The sequence below is a fragment of the Fulmarus glacialis genome, unplaced genomic scaffold (assembly GCF_000690835.1).
Source record: "Fulmarus glacialis isolate BGI_N327 unplaced genomic scaffold, ASM69083v1 scaffold43145, whole genome shotgun sequence".
Classification (NCBI taxonomy): domain Eukaryota; kingdom Metazoa; phylum Chordata; class Aves; order Procellariiformes; family Procellariidae; genus Fulmarus; species Fulmarus glacialis.
In genome coordinates, this window is record NW_009215844.1 from 14772 (window position 1) to 40521 (window position 25750).

Here is a 25750-nt window from a genome sequence, read left to right on the forward strand (position 1 = left end):
CCCCCAATAATTAAATTTGAGATCTCCTACTTGATTATCTTTGGGTATTTTGATTAAAGCTGTAAGGCACTCTGTTATAATTAAGTTGGTAAAAAGATTAAAATAAGAACAAAAACCTTGGAAATGCCTTTGGATATTTCACTTAATGTTTAACAAGAAACCCTAGTATGCTCTGATACTTCTTTGTGAATTGTCAGAAAGCTTCTCTTTTGTATGTAAAATAGAGTCACCTGAGTAGTCAAGAAGCTTATAAGCTTGGGGCATATAAAAGAATTCAGAATAAAAGTGATCTAAGTTATAATTAGTGAGTAGCTAGAGCCTTTTTATCCTTTTAAAATCCTTTTCTTTAAGACAAATTTTCCACATTTTCATATTACTAATCAACATTTGTTTTATAAAACAGCCTTTAGGAAATAGTCTGGTCTCTTTTTATGGAATCATCTGCTGGGGAACTCCGTTTTCTTGGAGTCCAGCTGACTGCAGAAGCACCCTGTGATCAGGGGAAGTATATAAGAATTGGTGAGAGCAGATTCTGATTAAAAAACGAGGCTTTTGGACTGTAAGCTTTAAAGGAGATGTTTAGGAAAAGAAGTCTATTAACTATGTTGGGTTTTTTTATAGGAACAGTGGCAGCTGCAGCAGGTCTCCACCCTGGCCAATGCATAATCAAAGTGAACGGAATTAATGTCAGCAAAGAGACTCATGCAAGTGTTATTGCTCATGTCACGGCTTGCAGGAAGTACAGGCGGCCAATGCAGGTACATCTCACTTGGTACCCTTGCAGATTTTCTTCTAAATTTTTTTTTTTGGTGAAAGTAAACAGTGTGGTGTCCACATATCTGTTGTGTTTGAGTATGATGAGGAGAAGGGAGTGGTGAATAAAAGTGAATGCAAACCAGTTGAATTGTAAAAGCTGAAGATTGCTCAATATATTGCTGATGTTCAAAGTCTATTTAATTTCTACATTGAAATAGACCTAAGCTTATAGCAATTTTTTTTTCCTATGGTATTTTTAAAGGATTATTTCATGTGTTTCTGCAGTTCTATGCAGAAAGCATTACAAGGTGTATTCTCATCATGATGGAGAGGGATTTACACAGCTTACTGCCTGCTCAGCAGCATGAGAAAGCAATGCAAAAATCTGATCTTCTTCCAGAATTAACACTTCAGCACATAGAGAGCAGAGTGCACATATTCCATCTATAAAAGTCTCTGTGTTCCTGTTGCATTCCAATCTTGGCCATAAACATACATTCAAAGACCCAAGATTTCACTTTTTTTAATATAAGCATGCAATTTTTGTTATCTTTTTCACATTAGCATAGGAGAAAATCAAAGGCTTCCAAGACACAAATTTAAGGAAGAAAACCAAAACCAGCTGGATTCTATAATGTAATTTTCCAAGTCCCTGCAAATTTTTCATAAACTGTGAACCAATATCATTAATTAACTTCACAAACTCCAATGCATGTTAATTGAGAAGAAAAATCCGATTAAAATCAAAAGTGAAATCCTTCTCCCACACCTACTGCATAGATATGAGATAAGAATTGTAAGTAAGAGTTAGTTAGAACTGTGTCATGCAAATACAGTCTTTATGAAAATGTTTGTCTGGGTGTTTGTGTTGAGACTCTTAATACAGAATTGAAGTTGTTACATAGCATAGCAAGATCAAGGTCACCTATTCTTTAAAGGAAGATGTGCTCTAGTAAAGAGAGGGTGCTTTGTACACTAATAGCAAAACTGGCTAGAAAAAAAGACAAATTAAATTCTTTGTAGCAGGTGTGTTCTCTCTGTGTGTAAGTCTGGAGTTCCTAGAGAGATTAGTGACATCCAAAGAGGATTGATTAATGTAGGCTGGCATGAATGCCTTGACATGCAAAATTACTCTGTTTTTTTAATCCACTTGTTTAGTATGTTGGAGTACATAACTGTTTTTCCTATACGGAGTATTTATTTCAATCTAAAAAAGTAGCTGATCGTAATTCAGCAAATCACAAACAACTAAAATCCCCCAGACTGACAAGAAAATCTTCATTTAGGATATAGTGCTATCAAATGCTATGGGAGAACTGTCTAGACTGAAATAAATGGCAGTATTCTTACTGGTGTCAAGACAGCTGAAATTTCATTTCCTATTCAGAAATTTGGGTTTTTAATTATTTGGAAGATGACTATGGATTTCTCCTATTTTCTAAGTACAGTGCATTAGTCTATCATTTAATTAACACGAATATTGCAGTCTCTTCTGTGGTTGGCAATTGCATAATTGAAAGGGGGTCTTTTTCTGTTTCCTGTATAATCCACTTCTCAGGGTGAGGAGTCTCCCTGCTGGCCTGCAGTGTGAAGTTTCATTTCAGATTCTTGCAGTGTGAATAACTGTGTAACTTCTGTTGGACAATGTTTATATTCTTTCTGTCTTGTCTGGATGAAGAAAATTGGAAGCAGAGTTTACTTCTTGGAATTACGTGCAATTTCTTTGTGGTGATACTAAGCATGATGTGACAGATTTATGCTTAGTTTGTGCCTCTCTAATTCTTCTGGAGAACATTGCTCCAAATCATATTGCATTATATCTTGTGTTAACTTTTGAAAGAGGGACTTCCAGTTTAAGTAGTTAGTCCTTCCATTAGGCCATATTAAGTTCAAATAATGAAGGAACCTTTTGACATAATGTGCATAAATCTCCTATTAGAGATTGGCATGGCAGTCTTAATCCTGCTGATCGAACCTGTAAGACTCCATAAATAAGCAGCAAGCTTTCAGGTGTATCTGCAAAGAAGCATGGGTTTCAGAAGTGTTTCTGTCGATCAGCTTGTGCACAGGTGTCTTCCAACAATCAACGGACAGCTCTGAAAGTTAAGCTTCCTCATTAAAATATTTCAGTGCCATTGAGTGAAAAGTAAAGCATGGATGAGTCTAGGAAACCTAGAGAGAAATAGTACCTTAATCATGCAAAAATTTGGTTATCTATGATTAATGGGATAAAGATAGCAGCTGAATATTTTATATTAGCAAAGCATAATTGGATGTACTTGGCATTTTGCTTGAAAATTGTAACATTCAGCTTAAACTTTTGCTATCCTTGCTTAACTTTGAATTCTTCCACAAACTTCTTTTTAAAGTCTATTCAGATTAGTCATAACCGTGTCATTTATTCTGCTGTAGCTATTGGAGAGGGAGTGATTAACTGACTGTCAAGCTTCTTTTGAAGTGTAAGGGGAAGAGAAGAGTAGTCCGGAGATGCCATTCTTGATAGGCCCTTCCACAAAGATGTGATGGGCATGTGGCTGAGTAAGCGAGGGGGGAGAACAAGATGTAAGGCGTACACGTAGCTTCTGCATAGGTGGTATGACCAAGCCACTGTTCCTGTGCTCACATGTCACTCAATGACATAAGATGCTGGACTTTTGGGGCCTGTGATTCTGTCCCTCTTGGTTTTGCTAATCTGGGGGAAAAATAAAGAACATCTAGTAAAATAACTGTAGTAAAGGCAAATATAAGTAATGAAGGCTGTAGTGTATATTATTCTTGCCAGTGACACGTGAGTGATAGATTAACTGGACATACTATGTCTTTGGTTGGTATTCCATAATATTTGCCAGCAGATTTATGGACGCATAGCAGATTTAGCAAGGCAAAAATTGGTTCTCTTTATTTTTTCACGATTTCTTGTCTCAAATATTTTTCAATCTGCAGTTTGATTTGAAATGTCTTAAATTATTTTTGGCAAAGACATGAAACTGATGGATGTCATGCTGTCACAGATTTCATACTGTCTCATGACAGTATACTCTGAAATAAAAAATAAGTTGATGAAATGCTTCAGATGGTTTTAGACAAAGCCAAAATTCTCTGTAATTTTCAAACTATTATTTTTAACTTGGAGCTCAGAAGGCAATAAAACTGATAATAATCAGGGAATTAAAGCAACTATCTCATGTTTGAGAGCAGTGAAATAAGTTGCTATCAATTGCATGTGCAAAGCTTTTCCTAGCTGTCTTTTTTGTTGTTGTTTTTTAGCAAGATTCTATACAGTGGGTTTACAACAGCATTGAAAGTGCACAGGAAGATCTTCAGAAAACAAACACCAAGCCCTCTGGAGATGATGGAGGAGATGCTTTTGACTGCAAAGTGGAAGGTATGCAATGCTTGTTTTGATTTTGTTGTTGCTCAGAACGTTGGTGTAGTAGCAAGGAAGATACAGGCAGTGGTTTTGTTTTCAGAGAGGAAATTGCAAGCAGACCGTAAGATGTGTTTTATGTAAGGATTTGCTTTTTTATGTATTCTAAAAATGTACATTTAACATGCTGTTCTCTGAAAATTATTATATTTCCCATTTTGAGAAAAAGCTTCTGTGTAACACTTTAGGGAAAATCTGTTCAATTTTCATTCATAAAATACATAATCCTAGGAATTACCTGATTTATTTTCACCACGAGTAATCATTTAAGGCTAAATTAGATGTGTTAGTCACTACTGCATGAGAAATAATGAATCAGCTATCCTTCAGAAAATTTTCAGGCAATTAACATTTAGATAAAGCTGCATTCATATGCATCATGGTAATTAAAGAGACAGTTAACATGTGAACTGTATGTTCTCTGGGTAAATGCTGATATTGTGGTTTCATTTCTGAATGTTGATACTTTTCATGGTCATTTTCTTCTAGTTTATTTAGAAGTTCTCAGTTTTCCCTTTTTTTGTTGCTTTTGTATGTCTCTGAATTATAAATGAAATTGAATTAGTCCCCTTCAATAACTGTTTGTAAAGAGAGACTACTGTGACTTGTCTGTTCATGCCTCTTTAGCAATCTAGTATTTTAGCATCCATAAACCTACTGGTGTTTGGATTTCTAAATCATTCAACTGGTAGCTGGGGTTTTTGATTAATGTTTTTAAATAGAATGATCAGAGCATACCTGTTCCTAGAACGTTTGCCTATGTTCTTTTTAGTTTGTTTAATGGCCAACCCTCCTCAACTGATTTGTGTTATTTTCTTTATTCTAGAGGTAATTGACAAATTTAACACTATGGCAATAATTGATGGGAAGAAAGATCATGTGAGTCTGACTGTTGACAATGTTCATCTGGAATATGGAGTGGTTTATGAGTATGACAGCACAGCTGGAATAAAGTGCCACGTGTTAGAAAAAATGATTGAACCAAAGGGGTTTTTCAGCTTGACTGCAAAGGTATGAAGCAATTTTTGCGTGTGTTACTATGCTTAATACCAATGGAGCAACATCTGTCTTTTGCTTATTCTTAGGATTATATGTATTTCATTTAATATCTTATAATTGGTCACCTTTCTCCCTCTGATATTTTGGAGGATGATTGTGTGCTGAGGAAGCAAACTAGGTTATGGTGTGATTATAAATTGAGCCTCTAAAGTGAAAAAACTTGAAGAACTTTAAAGTCTTCCATTCCTCCTGCCCCTCTCCCTCTTATCTTAATTATCAAATAAAACTTGAAAGAAAGTCAAAGACTTACTGAAATGTCAAAACTTGGTGAAGGTAGGCTGTAGTTTCCAAAAGTTATTTAATCTCATCAGAATTGCATGTGCAACTTTTAAAATTTGTTTCAGTAAAAGGAGTAGCACAACATTTTTTCTGTGTCTGAAAGTAAAATAAAGCTGTGCATCTACAGGCGCACACACTGGCAAAATCACAGAGGAAGAAAAAAACAAAGTGCAACTTAGAGTTTATTTTGGAGTTTTTATTTTGTGAATATTTCCAAATGGTAAAATCTGTGATTGCTGTGAATGGGATGTGAAATTTTTTATACATATCTGGTATTGTCTGGGTCAGATTGACAAATAATGTAGTAATACAGCTCTTTTACTAAGTTTGGTTTTATCTTTTCACACACATATGCATGCTAACAAAATACACTTAATAGAAGTATGAAAGCCCAAACATTTGGGGAGTGTATTGATATCTGCAAATTTCTTTTTCTGTTGATCTTTCCATCAGAAGTGTAAACTAAAGTACTGATCTTTTACTGAAATGACTGAGGCATGGGTATGTGTTTCTTTTCCCTGACTTCACTTTGGAGCAGGTCAGGTTGACAGACAGGGGAGTATGTTCTTGCGCCAACATCACGAGATGTGCAAGAGCTGGTCTAGTCAATGCTTCAAGTTATTGGGCTGACAGATTTTAATTCTTGCTGTAACTACAATTCCATATAAGATGTTTAAGGTATTATTTCCTGACTGCTTAAGAAATATTTTTCAATTTTTGTACATGGAGTAGTTAAGTAGAAGTACTTCCAGCACACTGATTCTGGCCTTAAATAATGCAGTATCATCACCCTTAGTGTTTAGGCTGGCTAATTGAATATTTAGAAATGATTAAAAAACAATAAAGAGATGTAATGTGACTATGTTAGAATAATATAAAGTTTATATCAAGTGATAGTGGTCTAAATGACTACAAAAGGTCCACCGGTAGAAAAATCAGGTCCCTTAACTCAAAGGCAATAATAAAAATTGTAGTGGCACTTCATCAAATATAACTGTCTGCCAATGGTTTTAAATACTCTAAACATAAACTTCTCTGTGCATTCAGTGGGGTCTTAGGCATCTCTCCATATGCTTCTTTCTCTCTTTGGTGTGCATTTATTGTTGCTTTACATTTTTAAAGATCTCCATTCTGCATCATATGTAGTAGGGGAGTGAAGTAATCCTGGACTGCTTTGGTATATTGTGCAAATCTTTGTGTTAATTATTATGATGAGAAAGTATCCAAAGTTGTGCTGCAAAAGTTACTGGTTCTGAAAGCACTTATTTTAATGTACAGCTGCAAAAAACCCCACTTGAATTATTTAAATTTGTATTATTAATTAAACCTGACTTAAAGGAAACTTAAAAATCTGACCAAAGCAACTGGGGTGTTTTAATACAGTAATTAAACACTGTAGCAGAAGAGTTAAAGACTTTCCTTAAATCATCCTGCTGGGGACCTAAGAAAAAAATTCTCTCAGGATCTAGTCATTTATAAACTGTGACTTCTTAAAAACTTCAGATTTTGCACTCCAAAATTTCTGTATGTTGTCATTTTTTTCTAAACTCCTTGGTCAAGCTTATAAATTGTATATTACGTCTGTGATGGTGGCTACTGTATTAATGAACTGTAGCCAGAAGTGAATTACAGACGTAAGTCCCATGATGGGTTAATACTGTATGCGTTGTTTGTCCAGACGACTTTGAGTATCTCTAAAATGTGAGTCTGTTCTTATTTAGGTGGCTTAATCTGGATTTTGAGTGCCTTTGTTAGAAAGTTATTTTGGGTGTGTTTTTCAAACGCATCTTCAGAGTTGGACCTAACCAGCAATAGGCATTTCCCAAGTTCGTAACACAGTGAATTTCAATGCCTGAAATGTAACTCTAACTCCAAAAAAAGGGCTATATACTACCCTCATCTCTTCAACATGCCTTTTTTTCAGTTTTCTATCACCATCATTTGCTGGTGCTATTTCCATCATAGCAAGACTTCAGTCTTTGCTGGGCAGTATAGCTTATTCTGTTCCCTATTTCCTGTTTATATATGCAGAATGTACAAGAAGATAGCACTCCGTTTTTTTGTATACTTTTTCAATGTGTTAGTATCACTTATACTGCCAGACCAAAGTTCTGCTACAAGTAATGAATTAATTCATCAGCTTTGCCTAATATGTGCTGTTCAAGTAAATACAGCAGATAATGTATTTCAGAGGAGCCATAGTGGTTACATTAGTAGGAAATCAGTAGTAAATCCATTACTGGACAATATAATGAGAAGCCAAATAAAAGTACTTATTATGGGTATAACTTATGCAGGGGATAGATCTAAAGAAACCTCTTTGCTTCCCAAGTTTCATTAATTGTTGTTATGCAGCATTGCCTGTAATGTTAAAAGGCAACTGATTATCAGGCTTTTCAGCTTCAATTATAAGGGATGATAAGAAAGGGGTTAAGCAAGGGGTTATCTTAGTCATCTTATTTCATAATGTACTGCTCTTGTTTTTATCATCTTAGATTCTTGAAGCACTGGCAAAAAGCGACGAACATTTTGTGCAGAATTGCAACAGCCTCAATTCCTTAAATGAAGTGATCCCCACCGAGCTTCAAAGTAAATTCAGTGTCATTTGCAGTGAGAAAATTGAGCATATCTACCGAAGAATCTCTAGTTATAAAAAGGTATGACCGGCATGTCCTAAGCTTGGTGATAGTTGTCTTTTAAGGGAAATAAAGGGGAATGACTCTTCAAAATGTCTATTGCAATGACAAAAATATGGTTGAAAGTTTAGCTATTTTGAGGTGTGAATGCCTAAACTGAGTAATTGCATAAATTGTTTTCAAACCGTACTCTTTATTATCCCTTTTTTAGACACTGGTAGATCGTATCCTTTCTTGTTTGCTGTGTTCAGTTGTAGATACAATCAACTGCTTATTTCCCACAAAAGGCCCAGCATTCTTGTAAATGCCTTAAACCAATACTCTAGTGAATTTGCAGATGTTAACCAAAAATGAAGCAATAACAGCGGAATTGTTTTTGTCCTTCTAATGCATCTTAATTTTAAATACCAAATTGTTACCCTTTCATTCATCTTTTATGCCCTTTAAATTGGTATGACTTTTTCTAGCATAACTTAATAGTAATAGCTCTGTAAATTGTTAGATTAACTTGGGTTAGTAAAACATTATAGCATGGAAAAAAGGCGGAGGTGCTGACTTTCATACACTTGAGATCTAAATTAATGAGATGTGAATGAATAAATAACCTGGACTATGACCTTTAGTTGCTGTCAGTGTATTTCTCTATAGTTGTTTAGCTAAACAGGGCATAAATGAATCAACCGTTTGCCAATTTGTTAACGCAAACTTATTTTCTCATCCTGGCTTCTGGTTCCTCTCCCATACAATCTAATTCTTGGGAGTTTGGAACTAGTTTGAAGTAGGCCCAAAATGGCTACATAGAACTGTCTCTGCCCTGTCTTATCTCAGTTGGGTATCTGAGTTGTGACATTTACAAACTGGTCTGTTCTGAGAGTTAATATGCAAAAAATTGAAAAGTAGAAAAAGAAAAGGAAAAAGAGGTTCAATGTAGAAACTTCACATAGTTCTAAAAGTTGCATGGAAATGAACAGATAATATTTTCTTGTTTTTCAAAGGAAAAGGAGGGAAAACTGTAAGGAAAACCTGTAGCTTCAGTAGGATGAAGGCCAAAAAGCGGCTTTCCAAAGACTTTTCAGGGTGCTCTCTGATAAGAAATGGAATAAACTGAGGAGTTGAGTCACAGAAGGAGACATCAAAAGGATTCTGATACTGCATTACCAAACAGCCGATCTCTCCGTTGTTTGCCTGAATTATACACCTCCGTGTTTTCAAATTGATACAAATCAAAATATCTTTTTTAAAAAACAAATTTGTTAGTTTTAACATTAATAGTAGTGTATTTAGAGTTCAAGTAACATGTAGGTGGTTTATACATTTCCCGTAGCCAAAAAATCTGAGCATGATATACAGTCTCTTTACAGGAGGCCAAGACAATAAACGAAATTTTATTGTGTTATGCTGGATATGAAATGAACAGCCTTGGGGAAGTTTTCATAGTGCTTATACTGTCTAGAAGCAGATATTGCTGATACAAACTGCATTTTCAAGCTCATCTGCTCAAAAATCAATAGTTTCACAGTTACAGCTTTTAATGACAATTAGTAACGCAATGAATTTCAGGAATAGATATGTCGTTTTCTTGGCAAGGTAAAGGTAACCATAGTTACAGGAGACTTTCAGAGTGCCTGAGCCTGGCTTGGCTCCTGGTTTCACTGTGAAAGTTCGAATTCTATAAATAGAAACCCTGTAGATTTCTGCAGTTCCTACTATTATTATTATCAGAACATTTTGCTCGTAATAGACCATGAGTCCAGTGCCATGAGTCCCAGATGTTTCTCAACACATATATGAAAAGAATTTTGGGTCTGACTTATGACCTGATTAAATCGTAGCCAGGCATTTGGTCTCTCTGGAGCAGGATGTGTGGGAGATTGAGATGTGAAATATGTACTGCTTGCAGGAACATTTTCATCGTTGAATGTCCTTAGTGCCCTTCTTAACTATTTGTACATTCTTCAGCCTTTGAACAATTCCATAATTGGATTTCTTGTAACCTTCCAGATCTTGTTCTGATACAAAGATTTAAATGTAATTAATCAGTCAAATGTTCATTAGGCTGAAGTAATATGACACCAAAATAAACAGAAATTTAAATCCCAGCACAAAAACCTGTTATTACTCAAAAGGGACATACTTTTGTTCAACTGAAGTGTTAGTCAAAACTTGACTGATTGAATTTGTACTGACATTTATTAGGGATTGAAAATACTCTTATGCATGAGCTGAGGTAGGTCTGTGCAATATTTTGACTGGAGAGATACTGTGATTAAAATACCAGGGACTTCAAACTGATTACGTCTTTTCCAGAAAAAATTCTCCCCTAACAACAAACTGCACTGGAAAGGACACATTTTGACAAAAATCCTACTTGGGACTGACAAGTCTCTTTTCCAATGGGAGAGCTTGATCTCATGACTTTTATGATTCTGAAGTAGGTGTGTTTTCCAAGTGTCCAAATTTAGTACAGTTCAGTTTTAGCCATTTTCGGTTGACATCATCAAAAACAAATAACTCGGCCTGTTCAAGAGTGTGCACAAAATTTCAGTGTAATAGTGAAGGAGATGTAGCTAAGCACTGTTTTAGAATTAGACCATAAAACAGAGGGGGAAAAAAAAAGTTCATCATTGCTAGCTGATATATGGGGGAGAAAAGAGGTGGTGGACTAGCAAAGTCTGTAAAATACGGTGTTTGCAATTTTTATGCTCTAATGTTTATCAGCTTCACAGAATCACTCAAAATCACATAATGGTTGAGGTTGGAAGGGACCTCTGGAGGTCCAACCCCACTGTTCAAGCAGGGCCACCTAGAGATGGTTGCCCAGGACCGTGTCCAGATGGCTTTTGAGTATCTTCAAGGAGGGAGATCCAACAACCTCTCTGGGCAAGTGCTTAGTCACCCTCACAGTGAAAAAGTGTTTCCTGATGTTCAGAGGGAACCTCTTGTGTTTCGGTTTGTGCCCATTGCCTCTGGTCCTGTCACTGGGCACCACTGAAAAGAGCCTGGCTCTGTCCTCTTTGCACCCACCCTTCAGGTATTTGAATACATTGGTGAGATCCCCCTGAGCCTTCTCTTCTCCAGGCTGCAGTCGCAGCTCTCTCAGCCTTTCCTCATAGAATAGATGCTCCAATCCCTTAACCATCTTAGTGGCCCTTCACTGGATTCTCTCCAGTATGCCCATGTCTCTCTATTTCTGGGGAGCCCAGACCTGGACCCAGTACTCCAGGTGTGGCCCCACTAGTGCTGAGGAGAGGAGCAGGGTCACCTCCCTCCTCCTGCTGGCAATGCCTCTCCTGATGCAGCCCAGGAAACCATTAAGGAGGACTTCATCCTTCCTGACTATGAAATTAATAATTCATAGCTTCCAATTCTGTCTTTATTATAGCTTCAGGCAAAAATTTCAGAATTTTTTACAAGACATTGACTTGAAAACATCTATGTCAACAGGTGTTTATAAATGTCATGTGCGGTACAGCACTGGATCATAGAGCATTTCCAGTCTTTCTCCCCAGGAAGACACTTAATATTTTATTATGTTGGAAAGAAACTAAATTCTATCTCCTTGTTACAAGGCTATTTAAATTTGTGAATATAATTTACTTCAAAAACCAACTTCTCAAAAATATAAATGAAAAATATTTTTTCTTTCCCTTGTAGAGAAAGATGGAAATTATGAAGTCAAGGCATCTGAAGTCAAGGATGCCTGAAATATTTTAAACTATTGTTTTCTAGTCAGGTACACAGGTTTTGTCAGCCAAGTGCTGACACATCAAAAGCTGTTAATCAAAATTTTTTTTTCTTTCTCACTTATAGTTTTCAAGAGTATTAAAAAACAGAGCTTGGCCTACCTTCAAACAAGCTAAGTCAAAGATTTCACCACTTCACAGCAGTGATTTCTGTCCAACCAATTGCCATATCAACGTGATGGAAGTTTCTTACCCTAAAACCTCAACTTCCCTTGGTAGTGCCTTTGGCGTACAGTTAGACAGCAGAAAACATTCTTCCCATGAGAAGGAAAATAAAAATACTGATCAAGGTAAGTCAGTTGAGCTTGAAGGAACTACTTCCAGTGCTTCTGATATAGGGTCTTAAAAGGTAACTGGTTTAGGTTTATGTCCCAAATATTAAAATCAAGGACAAGCCTTTACGAAATCCTGCTATTTCCGATACTTAGGTTTATTTTAAAGCATAATAAAGGCTAGTCATAATTTCACAATAACTTTTTCCTTAAATAGCTTGACTTTGATATGCAAAATAAAATGCAAAATTAAATAATTACATAAAGTTTTAAGCAGGAAAATATTTCAATGTCTGTTAGGTATTTTACTAACTTCAAAATGTATGTTGAAAAAAAGATAATGATGTAACGTCTTTGGATTATTCCCAGGTAAACTGAATCCCATGATTTATGTCCAACATACCATTGCTACTATGGCTGCCCCTTCAGGACAGTCTCTTGGCCAGCAAGAGGGCCATGGTCTCAGGTACCTCTTAAAAGAAGAAGATTTAGAAACACAAGATGTCTATCAAAAATTGCTGATCAAATTACAAGCTGCACTGAAAGAGGTGGAAACATGTGTTTGTCAAATAGATGAGTAAGTAAATGTTACCATCTGTATTTGCCTTTAATTTTTCCATTGAAGATACCAATAAATCTGGGTATCCTTTTTGTGTAGTGTAGGATCAATGTTGACTTCAGATAGAATTGAAATGAGGCAAAGAATTTAAGAGTAGGTAATATTATATTTTGTTCTTTTTCCCAGCGTCCCTGATTTTTTCCCACTTTAGTTTGTAGCTTTTCTCTAGAATGTGGAAATGCTAATTATTTTGAGGTGAGAGAAATATGAGGCCCACATGTCATCTGAAATTTCACTAGGAATGGAAACAAAGGGCAGAGGTATAAAAATAGCTTTTACTGAACTTTTCAGGACTATTGCTGAATAGTCCCGAAGACAAATTTGTAGGAAAAGCATTTTTCACCCATAGGAAGATTATTAATTTGTTAGACATTTTTCAAAAACAAATTGGCCTTAATGAAGAACTATGGATCTAGGGAGAGCCACTCTTGAGTGATTAGGACACTTGGCTTGAATGTGGGAGACCCAGAGTCTCATGACAGTTTGTCCTAGTTCAGGACAAGGATTTAAAACTTGCTTTTCCATTTGTGAGCTAAGTGGGTTGACTGCTAGGCTATTTGCTGTCTTGGGATGAGGATGAAGAAGGATGATAGTCTTTCAGTTTTGAAAGATCCCACATGTACTGCAAATATCAGAAATTATTCATTTTGAAAATATAAATAACACAATTTTTTGAGTTTAAAAGCCAATTTTTCATGATCTCCAGTTTGGAAAAGTAATGTATCATTGCTTCTCCTGTTATTTTGAAGACTGTACAATGATTTGTCCTTTCATAGTTATTTCAGAGTGGGAATTTTTTTGTTATTTCAGAGTGGGAATTTTTTTGTAGTGTTCTAATAGTAATACAATGTAATAGTTACACACTAATAAGTAGTTGTAATGTATTACATACTGCAATAGGAATGAAAGTAAGAGTGGCCTCAAATTTTTTAAAGAAAACTTTGTTTTCTGTGCCTTTATATAGTTCTGCTAATTATCATGCTGAAGATGAAGTCAGTTAATTAAATTTAAGATAATTTCAGTGCTTGGGTGCACTTAAAAATGACTGTCAGTAAAGCCTGTGTTGTCACTCTTCCTCAAGGAAGTCAGAAAATTGTATATGGAAGTTCAGTCAATATTTCAGGAAGTTCCAGGTACCAGTCTGCCATGCCTTTCCCTTCTACTCCCTTGAGCCTGTCATGCAAAAGCACAGGAACTTCTGAGCCTTTCTTTCATACACATGTATATATAAATACACACACACAGAGATAGATACATTGTGTGTACCGGTATATACATATATATATATGCATATATTCATTTGAGAGTCACACAGTTGTGACAGTAAACACAAGGGTTCATTTTTTTTTCTTTCATAAATTTCCTGTACACTGACCTTGTAGCAGATCTTGTATAAGCTGCACAGATTTATTTAGCAAATTTTACCTTTTGCTATTTGTAAGACAGACTTTTCATGCTTTATTCCTCACGGACTTCGAGTGGACTGCCAGTGTGTAATTACTGTGGAGGAAAGCGGTTCTATACAGGAAACAGGATAGCCAAGGGACCTACTTAAAAATGCTGAACAGGGAAGAGGGAAGCAATACGTGGTATATTATATTAGAACATAGTTACAGCTACTAATTAACTCTTCAGAGAAAAGTTAGGACTACTAGGAATCAAAAGACAGAGTAATAAGACAGGGTAATCAAACAGCTGTGCTTTAATTAGAAATATTCATACTTCAGCAGCTAGGAGGAAATGCTTGAACATACCGATCCTTGAACTTTATAAAATAGACTGTAGAACTTCTGTTTTCTGTTACGACACAGCAACAATAAAATTGAGGTCTTTATTTACTGAATTGCTTATTATTATAAGCAATCCTCATTATTATAATTTTCTCAGAACAGAAAATATGAACATGGTATCACAATTCTAAATTTATATGATATTGAATGATAGAAAAATTGGGCTACTAAATGACTCTTCGGTACCCTTTATAACAGTACTGTTGAAAAACTGTCGCTCTTTCATGGTACTAGATGTCTTTGCTCTGTGTTGAGGTCAGTAATGGTCTCCCTCTGAACTCCCAAAATCTTGGGAGGGTGTTATCTGCCCAACCTCTCCTATCTGTTAGTGAATGAAAGTGAACTGAAAAATAAGTGTTTCACCTGAAGAGCAGGTGAAAGCAGTGAGAGCTTGTGGATTATGGGAAGGGAATGGCTAAGAGAATGTTGTGTACTCCTAGCATTATCTTCATAATAACTTTTGTCATGGCTTGCTGATGAGATCGGGTTGCATAAGAAATGCAGAACTGATGGAGCAAGAAAGATAGATACACACAAAAAAGATATATATCCCCTTTCCACAGCCTCTCAAAGTTGCACTGACTCCCCATTCAAATAGTTCAATAGTGTCCCAGTACTTCTTTAGTACCATTGCCAGATACCCACCATTGATGCTAGGTGTTATACAGAAATAAGTCCTTCTTCAAGTTGTTTTCTATATGGTGACTCTGCTGTGTTCTTGGTTCAGATGCACTCAATGTGCTCCTATGATCCCAGCTGTTTTTTGGAAAGGTGTCTGTTGGGAGTATACAAGAGGCTTGAATATTTTCTGAGCCTCCGTGGAGTGAGGAAAAGGCAGAGCAGATCACAGGTTGTGTAGGTTTTTTGTTACTGCCTGTGGCTATCCATTTTTAATGCTTTGACTGACCATAGCAAGTTTTGTTTGTTTCTGACATACTTTTAGGATTGTGTTGATTTGGGTTGCATATAGGATTAATTCCACATGTAAGGATTTTTTTTGTCGTGATTTAAATTTCTCTGTTTCATGGAAATTTTCTTCATAGTTACAGAGACTTTCTAGCTGTTAGTTACTACTCATTCATGTATTTCTCCTATGAGAGATAGACATCTAAGATAATTTTGTTTGGGGTAGACCCATCTCCAAAGAAAATATAATGTACATGTGCTGTGTTTAAGAAGAAAAAAAAACCACTTATAAAAAGTCTATTTAAGCATGATTATTGGGGTTTTTTTCCGTCCAGTTTTGGGTTTGTGTGTTTTAGAGTCCCTGAATTGGGTTTTTAAGAGCACTTCAGTTACCTCAGGAACTACCAGCTCCAGAACTCTGTTATCCAAAGTTCCAGCTTTCGTTCATGGTAGTTCAGCAAAAAAATTTTCCTTAGAAAAAGAGCCTGCCTGCTGAGAGAAAGTGAAAAGCTCCCTTAGGAAAAGCTCCAGCTACCTTCATCAGTCTTTTACTGAGATCTTGGCAGCATTGACTAAACAGTCACATAAAAGAAGAGGATATAATAGTCTGTCTGTGTCTTGACAAATAATTACTTAGGGGATGATATTTTCAGGAGCTGAAATTGCAGTTCATTATGCTTGTTTCTTACTCTTGATTATTTTCTTGCAACAACAAAATCCCTAAGAATTTACCAGAATGGATCTGCCCAAAGCCCATTTTTGTTTTCCTAGAGGTGGATGATAACGGGAACACAAGAAAAAGCAAAAGTATAGATTAATCCTTGTCTTTTTTTCACCTCATCTTCCAGCAGGCAGTACTACAAGGTCTTCTTGGGATGGACCTTTTGTTTTAAGAGGACTGTTAGAATGATCTGCCGTGAATTTGTCTAATCCCTTTTTGAACCCCTTTTATATTTTCATATTCAGAAAATAAGTTTTACATGTACGAAGAACTGATTTTCTAAGGTCTACATTTTTGTAACACATTTATTTTAGGACACGTTCAATAACATGTATGCTCTAGCAGATAGATTGAAACTGAACACTGCTGTAAAATATGGGCCCCATTTTTCTTCCCGTCCTTATGGAACCCTGCTAACTTGTGACTTAAGCAATAGGGAAAAACTGAGTTGTGATTTCACACTGATATGAAGTGTTAAGGCATCATGTAGCCCAAAAGTTGCCTGTCTAGTGGATGGGTGGGTTTAAAGTCCAGTAAAATTATACCTTTTGTGTAGTTTTTCTATATTTCAGTTACAGTTCAGTACCTTTTCCTATATGTGGGACAAATACCTGTCTATCTCTTGTTAGCTCTTAGCCAGAGAAAGTTATGCAGAAATGATGAAAGGATTTGCTAAAAAGCTTTACTTATCATCCTTGTTTCCCTAAAGTTAATGTCAAACCCTATGTTAACACCTATCAGGTCATGATTTCAGTGAGACCATTGATATACCATTTGAGGTATGTATTCATTGCTATAGAGTCAACAGACAGCATTATAGGGATGATCTACCCTATTGCGTTTCCAAAGTGTATGGCTTCTTAATTTCCTTCTTAAAACTCTGTCCATTCCTGAGAGTCAGGAAATTATTTGTGTATACTCAAAAACGTTATAGTTGAACATGGCGTTGAACACATTGTCTGTGTTTTGTATGCAAAAAGTCATTGGTTTGAGTCCAGAAACTTCAGCTTTCAAGAACAGCTTAGGATCAGGTTGTTTTCTCGTAGAATATCTTTGTCAAAAGAGTAGAGAAATTGATAGCTCAGTACTGATGTAACTGTAGCTGAACAAACTTAACTTTGTTAGGATTAAGAATTAATGACTTCAACTGGCAGAGCCCCACAAAATTAAGATGGAACTCTAAACCACTTAAGATCAGAATTCCCCCCGTGTGTAATGTAACAATACTAATATGTGTGGTGAGAAATAAGATTAAAGGAAGGAATTCTGAATGCTACCATTTAATGACAATTAGGGCAGCGTTTTTGTTCACAAAAGATACGCATCTCCCATAGTTTCCCTTCAGAAGTAAGAATTATGTCTAACAAAAAGATCTAACATATGTTTAAATCCTGCCATGTATTTGGTAGAAAGTTTGCCAGTTGACCATTCTGACAGCTCCTACAATAAAACCCTGCTACTGTGTCTAAGTACTTTACAGGAAAAAAAGCTTAATTCAATGTTTTCTGATTTCAGGTAGTTAGAAGATAGTTTTTGCAAGAAAAATGCTGCCTTTCAAATCCAAATATTAGTTTGAAAGCATCATTCTAATGGAGTGTTTGAGTAATAGGAATTAAAGGACAATTGCCCATTATATCTGTTCTGATCTTGAAAGTGAATTAGAACATCTCAATATAAGTTAATCACCCAAGAATATGAATCTTTTGCTTCCAGTATTTTTGCATGTTCTAAATGTAGCAGTCTGCACTGTTTTCTCTTCTTGACTGGATGTCACTTTTGTGCTTGTCACAGAAGTTTGTAGATTAATCATCAGTTTTACTAGTGATAGTGGCTTAGACACTTTGAATGTCAGGAAATACACAGATATGTTAATAAAGATTTTTAAAATGCCTTAGTAAAATAGCTTGTGATGCAGGCTGGCATGTCTGGTACAGTAGTAATTAAGAAAATACATGCTTTTCACAGAGATATAGTTTCTTTGGTTTGTTTTCTTGATTTGTGCTGAGAAGTACATGGTTTGTGTTTAAAAATAGTTATGTTAATATAAAATTTGACCTCAAGTGTTCAGAATGTGCTGTATTTCTTCCCCAGCCGTAATCATTGCCTTCATACAAGATTGAGTATTTAGTAATGCTAATGGGTTTTATTTTTACACTTTTTACAGCAGAATGTGTCACTTTATTCCCTTGTTTCAAATAGATATGGGCTGAATTAAGATGTTCCCTTCATATATTACAGAATAATAGTTGGAGGACGTTGACGAGAAATGTTATCTTGTTGTTAGCTCACTTTTGAAAAACATTAATTTATCTTTTTTTTTTTTTTTAATTGTCTCACAGCCTTCTTTCTTCAATAACATATTCTCCCAAGTCAGAACGTAAAACACCTGAGCCTTTAATACCGGCAGACATTGATAATGAAAAGGGGGAAAGGAATGGGAAGAAAGTCTGTTTCAGCGTGACAGGTGATGAACAAGAAGATTCTGGTCATGATACCATCAGCAACAGGGATTCTTACAGGTAACTTTGCTAATAATATTTTTATTTCTCAACTGAATCAAACCTGTGGGTTTGTAGACTATCAAGTGGCTATGAAGACTATCAGAATATAATGATTCTGACATTTCTAACAGAGGAATAACTAGCATCAAGATGTGCTACAAGATGTGTAAAATAAACTCTTTTATGAGTACAGATTAGTTATTAGATCTCGTTATCCCTAACCTTTATAGGATATCACAGCCAGAGCTGTAAAGCTTTACTTTAGATTACCTGTCGTATAAAAAACAGAAATAATTTCTGTTATTATGTTCCCTAACGACAAACCAAATATCTGCCATGGAAAGCAAGATGCCAGAGCCACCACTCTTGCTGATCTAAAGAAAAAAAAAAATCTGTTTCTCAACATATATTCGTTGCCTTCTTCCACTCTAAATATTGTAGCATCATCTCATCTCTAGAATTCATAATGCATCATGTTTACTGTGAATGAAAATACAAAGAATTTTGAAAAGGAAGGAGTAATTATAGCAAGCATAGGTCTTATAAAGATTATCTTCTGTTGCTTAGAGAGAATTGGTTAACTACATGATATAAAATCTAATTTAAAATTTTAGCTGCAAGTAAAATAAGGGCTCATTATTTGTTCATTATCATGGTTCATTATTATGCTCAGAAAGTAGAATCTCAATAGGGTCATCGTTTTTCTACAGAACCCTGTATTGTTTAGATCTCTTTCGTAAGCTAATATTTGATTACTGCAGCATGGTAGATAGGAATTCTTTGTGAGTAGAAACAGAAATATACGTATAAATTTGAGCAGAAATAAATGTAGAGGTAATTTGCACATATTAAGTTTATCTTGTTCTAACCATGGTGAATACTCAAGCAAAGTGCTGTTCCAGCTGAAGCGCGTTTAGGGGTTTCTGCACGTCCATGATGTGTCAAACTGACTGTGCAGGAGCTGCTCCAGTGGCCTGTGCTTGCTCCAGCTGGGAACTTCCCCAGTTGGCACAAGATTTGTATGTGGAGAAAGAAGGTGTGACTTAGGACATGAGTGTGTCTTCATTTAAAATGTTTTCTTTATTCTGATTCCAGTCATTTATGGTCCACTCTGGCTGTTTAGGAATGATAAAATCTAGGGTTCCATATGCAGAATAATCATAAAATCTGTGAGTTTAGAACAATTGTTGGAGTGAGATTGGAATTTTTTGTTTCTTTGCTTAAGTAATTACATTAGACAATACTTAAAATCTCCAGATCCCATAATGCCACTGTGGTTATTATTAGAACTAGTAGGCTAATTTCAGCTGTTAGAATGCTCTCATTTTGTGTTGTACGGTCTCATTCTAAACATTACAATACAACACAATAAAAACACAGAATGATATAGCTAATACATCTAATCTGTTTCTCATTTTCCTGTGTTTTATTTTCTCATGCTTTGCACAATCCAGTTTTAAATAACCTTCATCTTCCCCTTGGAGACTTTAATAAGTGAATAGAGTTAGAAAACATTTCTTAATATCCAGCCAGAAATTCTTAATACTCCTTGGGACTGTTCACCCTCTGTTAGGAACATGTTGTTACTGATGTCTTTTCATCTACTTAAAGAATATGATTGTAATTATATCATATTGCTTCATTTAAAAGTTTTCCCCAGTCACATACCTGGTTGGCTACAGGTCCAAAACATACACCTTAGCCAGGAAATGTAAGTCAGTATGCCAAAACTAGTAAAAGATCACTTCTGTATTTACAAAAATAAAGAAAACAAGTAGGGAGCACATGGGTACATGTGTAACTGCAGCATTTTATATAAAATATAGACATGTATATCTTGGTGAATGGGTACACCCAATTCATAAAACCAAAACCAGATCATTATATATAAATATCCTTTAGGTACACTTCTACATTCTTTTATATTCACTTGGGTTTTTAAGACTCCCTCTGCTGGATAATTACTTAAGCATTTCCTGCATTGAAACTAAACTTTCTTCTTCTAAATGACTCTGAAGACTTTGAATTCAAATTTATATTCATAGGATTTTTGGTACAAAAGGCTATGTTTTACTCTGTTTATGCTGCAGAAGTAGATATGTTCTCCATCTATTTTCTGTACAGAACAAGTTATTTTTGAGAGAAAAGAGGAGAACCCCCCCCCCCCCCAATTTTAATCCCCAGATCTCTCTACTAGACCTATGTGGGTGACATTTTGTATGCATAGTTGTTTTCACTGAAGTCACAGATGTAAATGTCTATACGTCTCTAACAAAATGAACAGCTGGAAGAGATGGGATCATAAACTGTATTTTGGCTGGCAGGGAAAAATAGTTTGTAATTTGAGTTTTGGTGCTACACAAATGGATCAAATCTCTTCTAAACCCATTATGGATTCTATTTTGCAAGTAATAAACCGGAGTATTTCGTCATTTGTATTAGCTATGGAGTAGGAGTACAGAATTTAAATGTGGAGTTACTAAAACATTTGAGGCCACAGGTTCAAAAACTGTCACTCGTGTAAGAAAAGCTGGTTGTTTTGCATTGAAAGTGTGTATTATCATTCTGCAAGTACTTGTTCACATGCAAGGTGAAGGGAGACAATTGAATCATCTGTTTTGGGAATCTGGTCCTCTGAGTCCTACCAGGATTGCCAATTAAATGATAGCTTAAGTATAGGGATCTTTATTGCTGATAAAGAATTGTACAGACCATCTCATCATTAAATTTAAAACGGGAAAAGGGAAAGAATTGCCATAACTTTGATACAGAGCCTGTGTTAAAGAACATGACTTCATTTCTTTTTTTGTTTTTGTTTTTCAAGTGATTGCAACAGCAATAGGAACTCCATTGCTTCATTCACCAGCATTTGTAGCAGTCAGTGCAGCTCTTATTTTCACAGTGATGAAATGGATTCAGGTATGTTTAGAAAAGTCAGCTATGAAACTGTCATCTGTTCTTTTTATTCAGTTTTATTCTTTTCATTTGCCTGGCAATTTTGTTGGTTTTGTTTTAAAAATTGCATCCTCCTTGGTAACAGAAGTGTATCATTTTGCTTCTGCCTAGCTAGTACTGCTCTTAAGAGTCCTACTGTGAAAGAAAGCCAACATTCCAGTATCTCTGTGAATAGACTGAATTAGAGCTCTTAGAGTCACTGCTTTTAACCATTTTCATGCCTTGACCTTGACAGTGCGTTGTGTTGCACAGAGTAAGGAGCATTTTAGGTGAGTGTGGAAAGCTCTCCCAGCCTGTGTCAGCACCTGGATGGCAGGATACGGCTGTGTATGTTTGTAGGAAGGAATGTGAGGCCACATAGAAGCACATTCTTGTTTATGCCATGACAAACTGAATTTAAATAAATGCAGCTGCTGATAGGAATGAGGTGGGATTTAACTGCATGGAGTACAAGGTCATACTCAGGTACTAATAATGAAAAATATTTGCTCTAAGCTGGAAGTTTATCATTTGGGAATGATTTAGGAAAAGAAAGAACTGGGCATATTAGTTGAATATGAGCCACCAGTGAGACTTGGCCATGGAGAAGGCAAATGTTATTTCTGATTGTACCAGGAGAGGTATTTTCAGTTGGGACAACAAATTATTAATGACATTGCACAAGGTATCTGAGATACCTTGTGAATAATGCAATATTAGGCAGCTGCTTTCCAGAAATGATACATACTTACAGAGCTGAGCAGATACAGAGGAAAGGATGAAGGACATAAAGAACTGTTAATAAAAGAGGAGACCCAGGGTCTGTATCTTCAACTTAAGATATAAATGAGCTGATAACGCACTTGTGCAGCATCAAGCCGAAGTACCAACTGAGGTGCCTAAAAGAATATGTCTGTGCTAGCCAAGTGCAGATACAGTGTTGGAGTTAATAAATACTGCTGCTCAGTGAAACTCCCACTCTCCTGACGACTTAATTTTGTCCTAGTTCCAAAGCTAACCTGGTTAACTCCAGATCAGGGCTCTTTGGCACTGTGCTCCATCTGTTGCAATTAATATACTGTGAAGGGTTATAACTACTGGCTGTAAGGACATCTAAAGGAGCTAAAAAAAATCAAGGAGAGAAAAGTGCTATTTAAGTGTTTCACTGACATAAGAAAAATGAGTCTAGATTGACCATGAATAAATTTGGATTATAAATTATCAGGTGGCTACTTCTTATCTGTCACTGCAACAGCAAAGAGGAAAACCAGTTTTAAGCTCAATTTTTCACAGCTTTTGAAAGAATTCAGGTTGCATCACCTGTTGTCTGAGAGAGCAAGTGACTGAGGGCAGTGATCTAGGAGAGTCCTTCTCCTTCGTACTCTTTTAGGAAATGATGTGGTATGTACTACTAAAAGCTTCATATCAAGTACAGGATTTGGATGCTCTATTTATGTTGAATTACTAAAATCTCAGAATCATTTAATTAGTAAGAACATTAAGATTGTGAATTGTCTGTAGAGTCCCTATAAAAATTTTATGGTGAATGCATTTCAGTGACTTTGTGGTCTGCTATATTGCCTTCACACTACTTAGCCATTTAGTCTGGTGTTTAGGATGTTCTCCAGCATAGAAGAATTGTGCGTTTTGGTCATAGAATGGTTGAGGTTTGAAGGGACCTCTTGAGATCATCCAGTCCAATCCCCTGCTCAAGCAGGGTCATCTAGAGCAGGCTGTCCAGGACCATGTCCAATTGGGTTTTGAATATGGTCCTTTCTCTAAGAGCTATTTCTGTATTACTGAGTGAGTACTAAATGCAAAATATGGGGGGAGAACAGTTGCTATAATCCTGAAAGCATAAGCATCAGTCTGTGTGCAAAGCAGATTATCTAAGCTACAAAGAGTTTGGAAAATATGCTGAAACTTCTAAACAATTTTTCATTTTAAAATATTTTTCAGGCGATGAGCTTCCCATAAGTGTTCGAATCTCCCATGATAAACAGGACAAGCTCCATAGTTGTTTGGAGCATCTTTTTGGTCAAGTATGAGATTATTTTTCTTGGCTTTGATACTAATGTCCAAGTTTGAGCTAAGATGTCTTTAGCAAATACTTCTTTTTCTTTTTACTTTTGCTTTCCACTGTTTACTGGGATGGTATGTATTTACTCATTCTCCTTCAGTTTTCTGTAAATAGTTCAAAACTGAGAATTAAACGAGACCTTAGATTTAGTCTAACATTCCCTATGTTGTTATTTTAACTAGAGCCATTAGGTAAGAAAGAATCCAAAGCTGCTTTTCTGTAGTCCATATTTCTTAAAGAAAGAATTTCTAATTGTTGCTCTAAAAAACATCTTTCTCACAAAACCTTGATCCCAACAGGTCGATTCAATTGTCAATCTTCTGAAAGGACCAGCTGTGATGAGGGCCTTTGAGCAGACAAAATACTTTACACCAGGTCGAGGCCTCCAAGGTAACATTTAATTCTATCCGTGAGAATCAAAAGGCAACTTGAAGGGTACATGGATATGGCTATCTACTCCTTGAGCTGGGTATTAAAGAAATGATTTTGCTTAATCTTGGTGTATTCTGCAATAACTGATTGTTGAAATTTTTCATAAGTAGATCTTATTCTTAGTTGAAAACTGGCTTCTTACACTTTTATTGCACAGCGTATGAAAGAATTTCAGGTTTGTTGGAAAGTCAGCTTTAAATTGTAGACTCTGAACTGACTATAGAATTGCTGAGGTTTTTGAAGCAAGAAACAGGTTTTGTATATTGCAGGTGTTTTTATTACATTTTCGTCTCAACTACTGAAGCCATTTCTGATCTATTTTCTTACTAATGCCAGATTTTTATTATTTTTTGTAGATATATTATTTGTGAAGTTGATTTATAAATAATTTGCAAATGTAAATTTATAGTCACAGTAATAGTTATGCCAAATATATGCTTATATAAGTATTATTGATTGTTTAAAAAAAAAAATCCTGTGTGTACTTTCAGATACTCTGCTAACACTCACATAGTTGCTTAAGTCTATGTGTATAAATAGGTATCTGGTGGAAGCCATAAGATTGTGATGAAAAATGCAAAGGACTTCTTTCAGTGAACTGATTTTTAAAAAAAAAAAAAAAAAGGGAAGAAAAAACCTCAATGGGAGACTAAATGCTGTATTAATATGTATAATAGTTTTGATTATGATTTTATTGATCCTGCATATGTCTTTTGGCAAAGAAAACTAATTTTAGGTGGCCAGAGGGTGGATCTTTGGCTTTTATAAATCCCACTGAAGACAACAGAGCATAATTACTGTACCCCAACTCTCTGGTTTTACAGAGCCTGAAGTACTTCCCCCTCACTGAATTTGTGTGGAAGACCACATAACCTCCTCTTTTCCTCTTTTCCTCTTTTCCTCTTTTCCTCTTTTCCTCTTTTCCTCTTTTCCTCTTTTCCTCTTCTCCTCTTCTCCTCGTGTTTTCTTTTCCCTCTCTCCTCTTTTCCTCTTTTCCTCTTTTCCTCTTTCTTTTTCCCCATTTTGGGACCAAGATAATGGGGGTGAACCTAGAGTATTTCTGCTCGCTTGTATTTCTCAGTGTTTCAGATTGAGTACCTGGCAGGCTCGCACAACAAAATGTTATCCTTTCAGTGGTATAATAAATATTCAGTTAGACACAAGATATGGACATGTGGATATTTTATTCTTGATCTGCACCATCTTCATGAACCGTACAAGGAGCACTTCAGTGATTTGAAAGATAGACTAGGTTAAGCAGTAAGTAATTTTGTTTTAAGTTTAATTTTCTGATTGAATTAATTTTGCCTCTAACAGTTCCAGGGTTCCACTTACTCCACGGAGACAGGCACCTTCTATCTTATGTACCTGGTTCAGAAAGAATCATGTTTGGGAACGCTCCTTGCTCTCTCCTTTGACTAAGTAGGGAACTTAGATGACTGGTAGACCTGTCACCCTAGCTTTAACTAGAATTATATAAGTTGACAACTCCTTGAGCTGTGAAAACATTTAGGAAGAAATAATGTCTTACTGTGGCTTTCTCAGGAGGTTTAAGCAGAAAAATACTATTTTTGTGCTTGCTTAGAGTTTCAGCA

At 35.8% G+C, this 25750-nt stretch overlaps 1 protein-coding gene across 1 annotated transcript in view; it reads left to right on the forward strand.

The window, feature by feature from the left end:
* Positions 1 to 25750, forward strand: part of PREX2 (phosphatidylinositol-3,4,5-trisphosphate-dependent Rac exchange factor 2) — a gene marked incomplete at both ends in the record, with an annotated part of 59401 nt that overhangs the window by 14385 nt on the left and 19266 nt on the right. Inside the window, 13 exons of the mRNA XM_009579075.1 lie at positions 622 to 758; positions 4024 to 4141; positions 5010 to 5194; positions 8017 to 8178; positions 11968 to 12190; positions 12542 to 12749; positions 18548 to 18727; positions 21534 to 21628; positions 23603 to 23685; positions 24023 to 24113; positions 24323 to 24330; positions 24399 to 24408; positions 24980 to 24987. Coding sequence (XP_009577370.1) covers positions 622 to 758; positions 4024 to 4141; positions 5010 to 5194; positions 8017 to 8178; positions 11968 to 12190; positions 12542 to 12749; positions 18548 to 18727; positions 21534 to 21628; positions 23603 to 23685; positions 24023 to 24113; positions 24323 to 24330; positions 24399 to 24408; positions 24980 to 24987 — 1508 coding nt within the window. The remainder of the gene's footprint in view (positions 1 to 621; positions 759 to 4023; positions 4142 to 5009; positions 5195 to 8016; positions 8179 to 11967; positions 12191 to 12541; positions 12750 to 18547; positions 18728 to 21533; positions 21629 to 23602; positions 23686 to 24022; positions 24114 to 24322; positions 24331 to 24398; positions 24409 to 24979; positions 24988 to 25750) is intronic.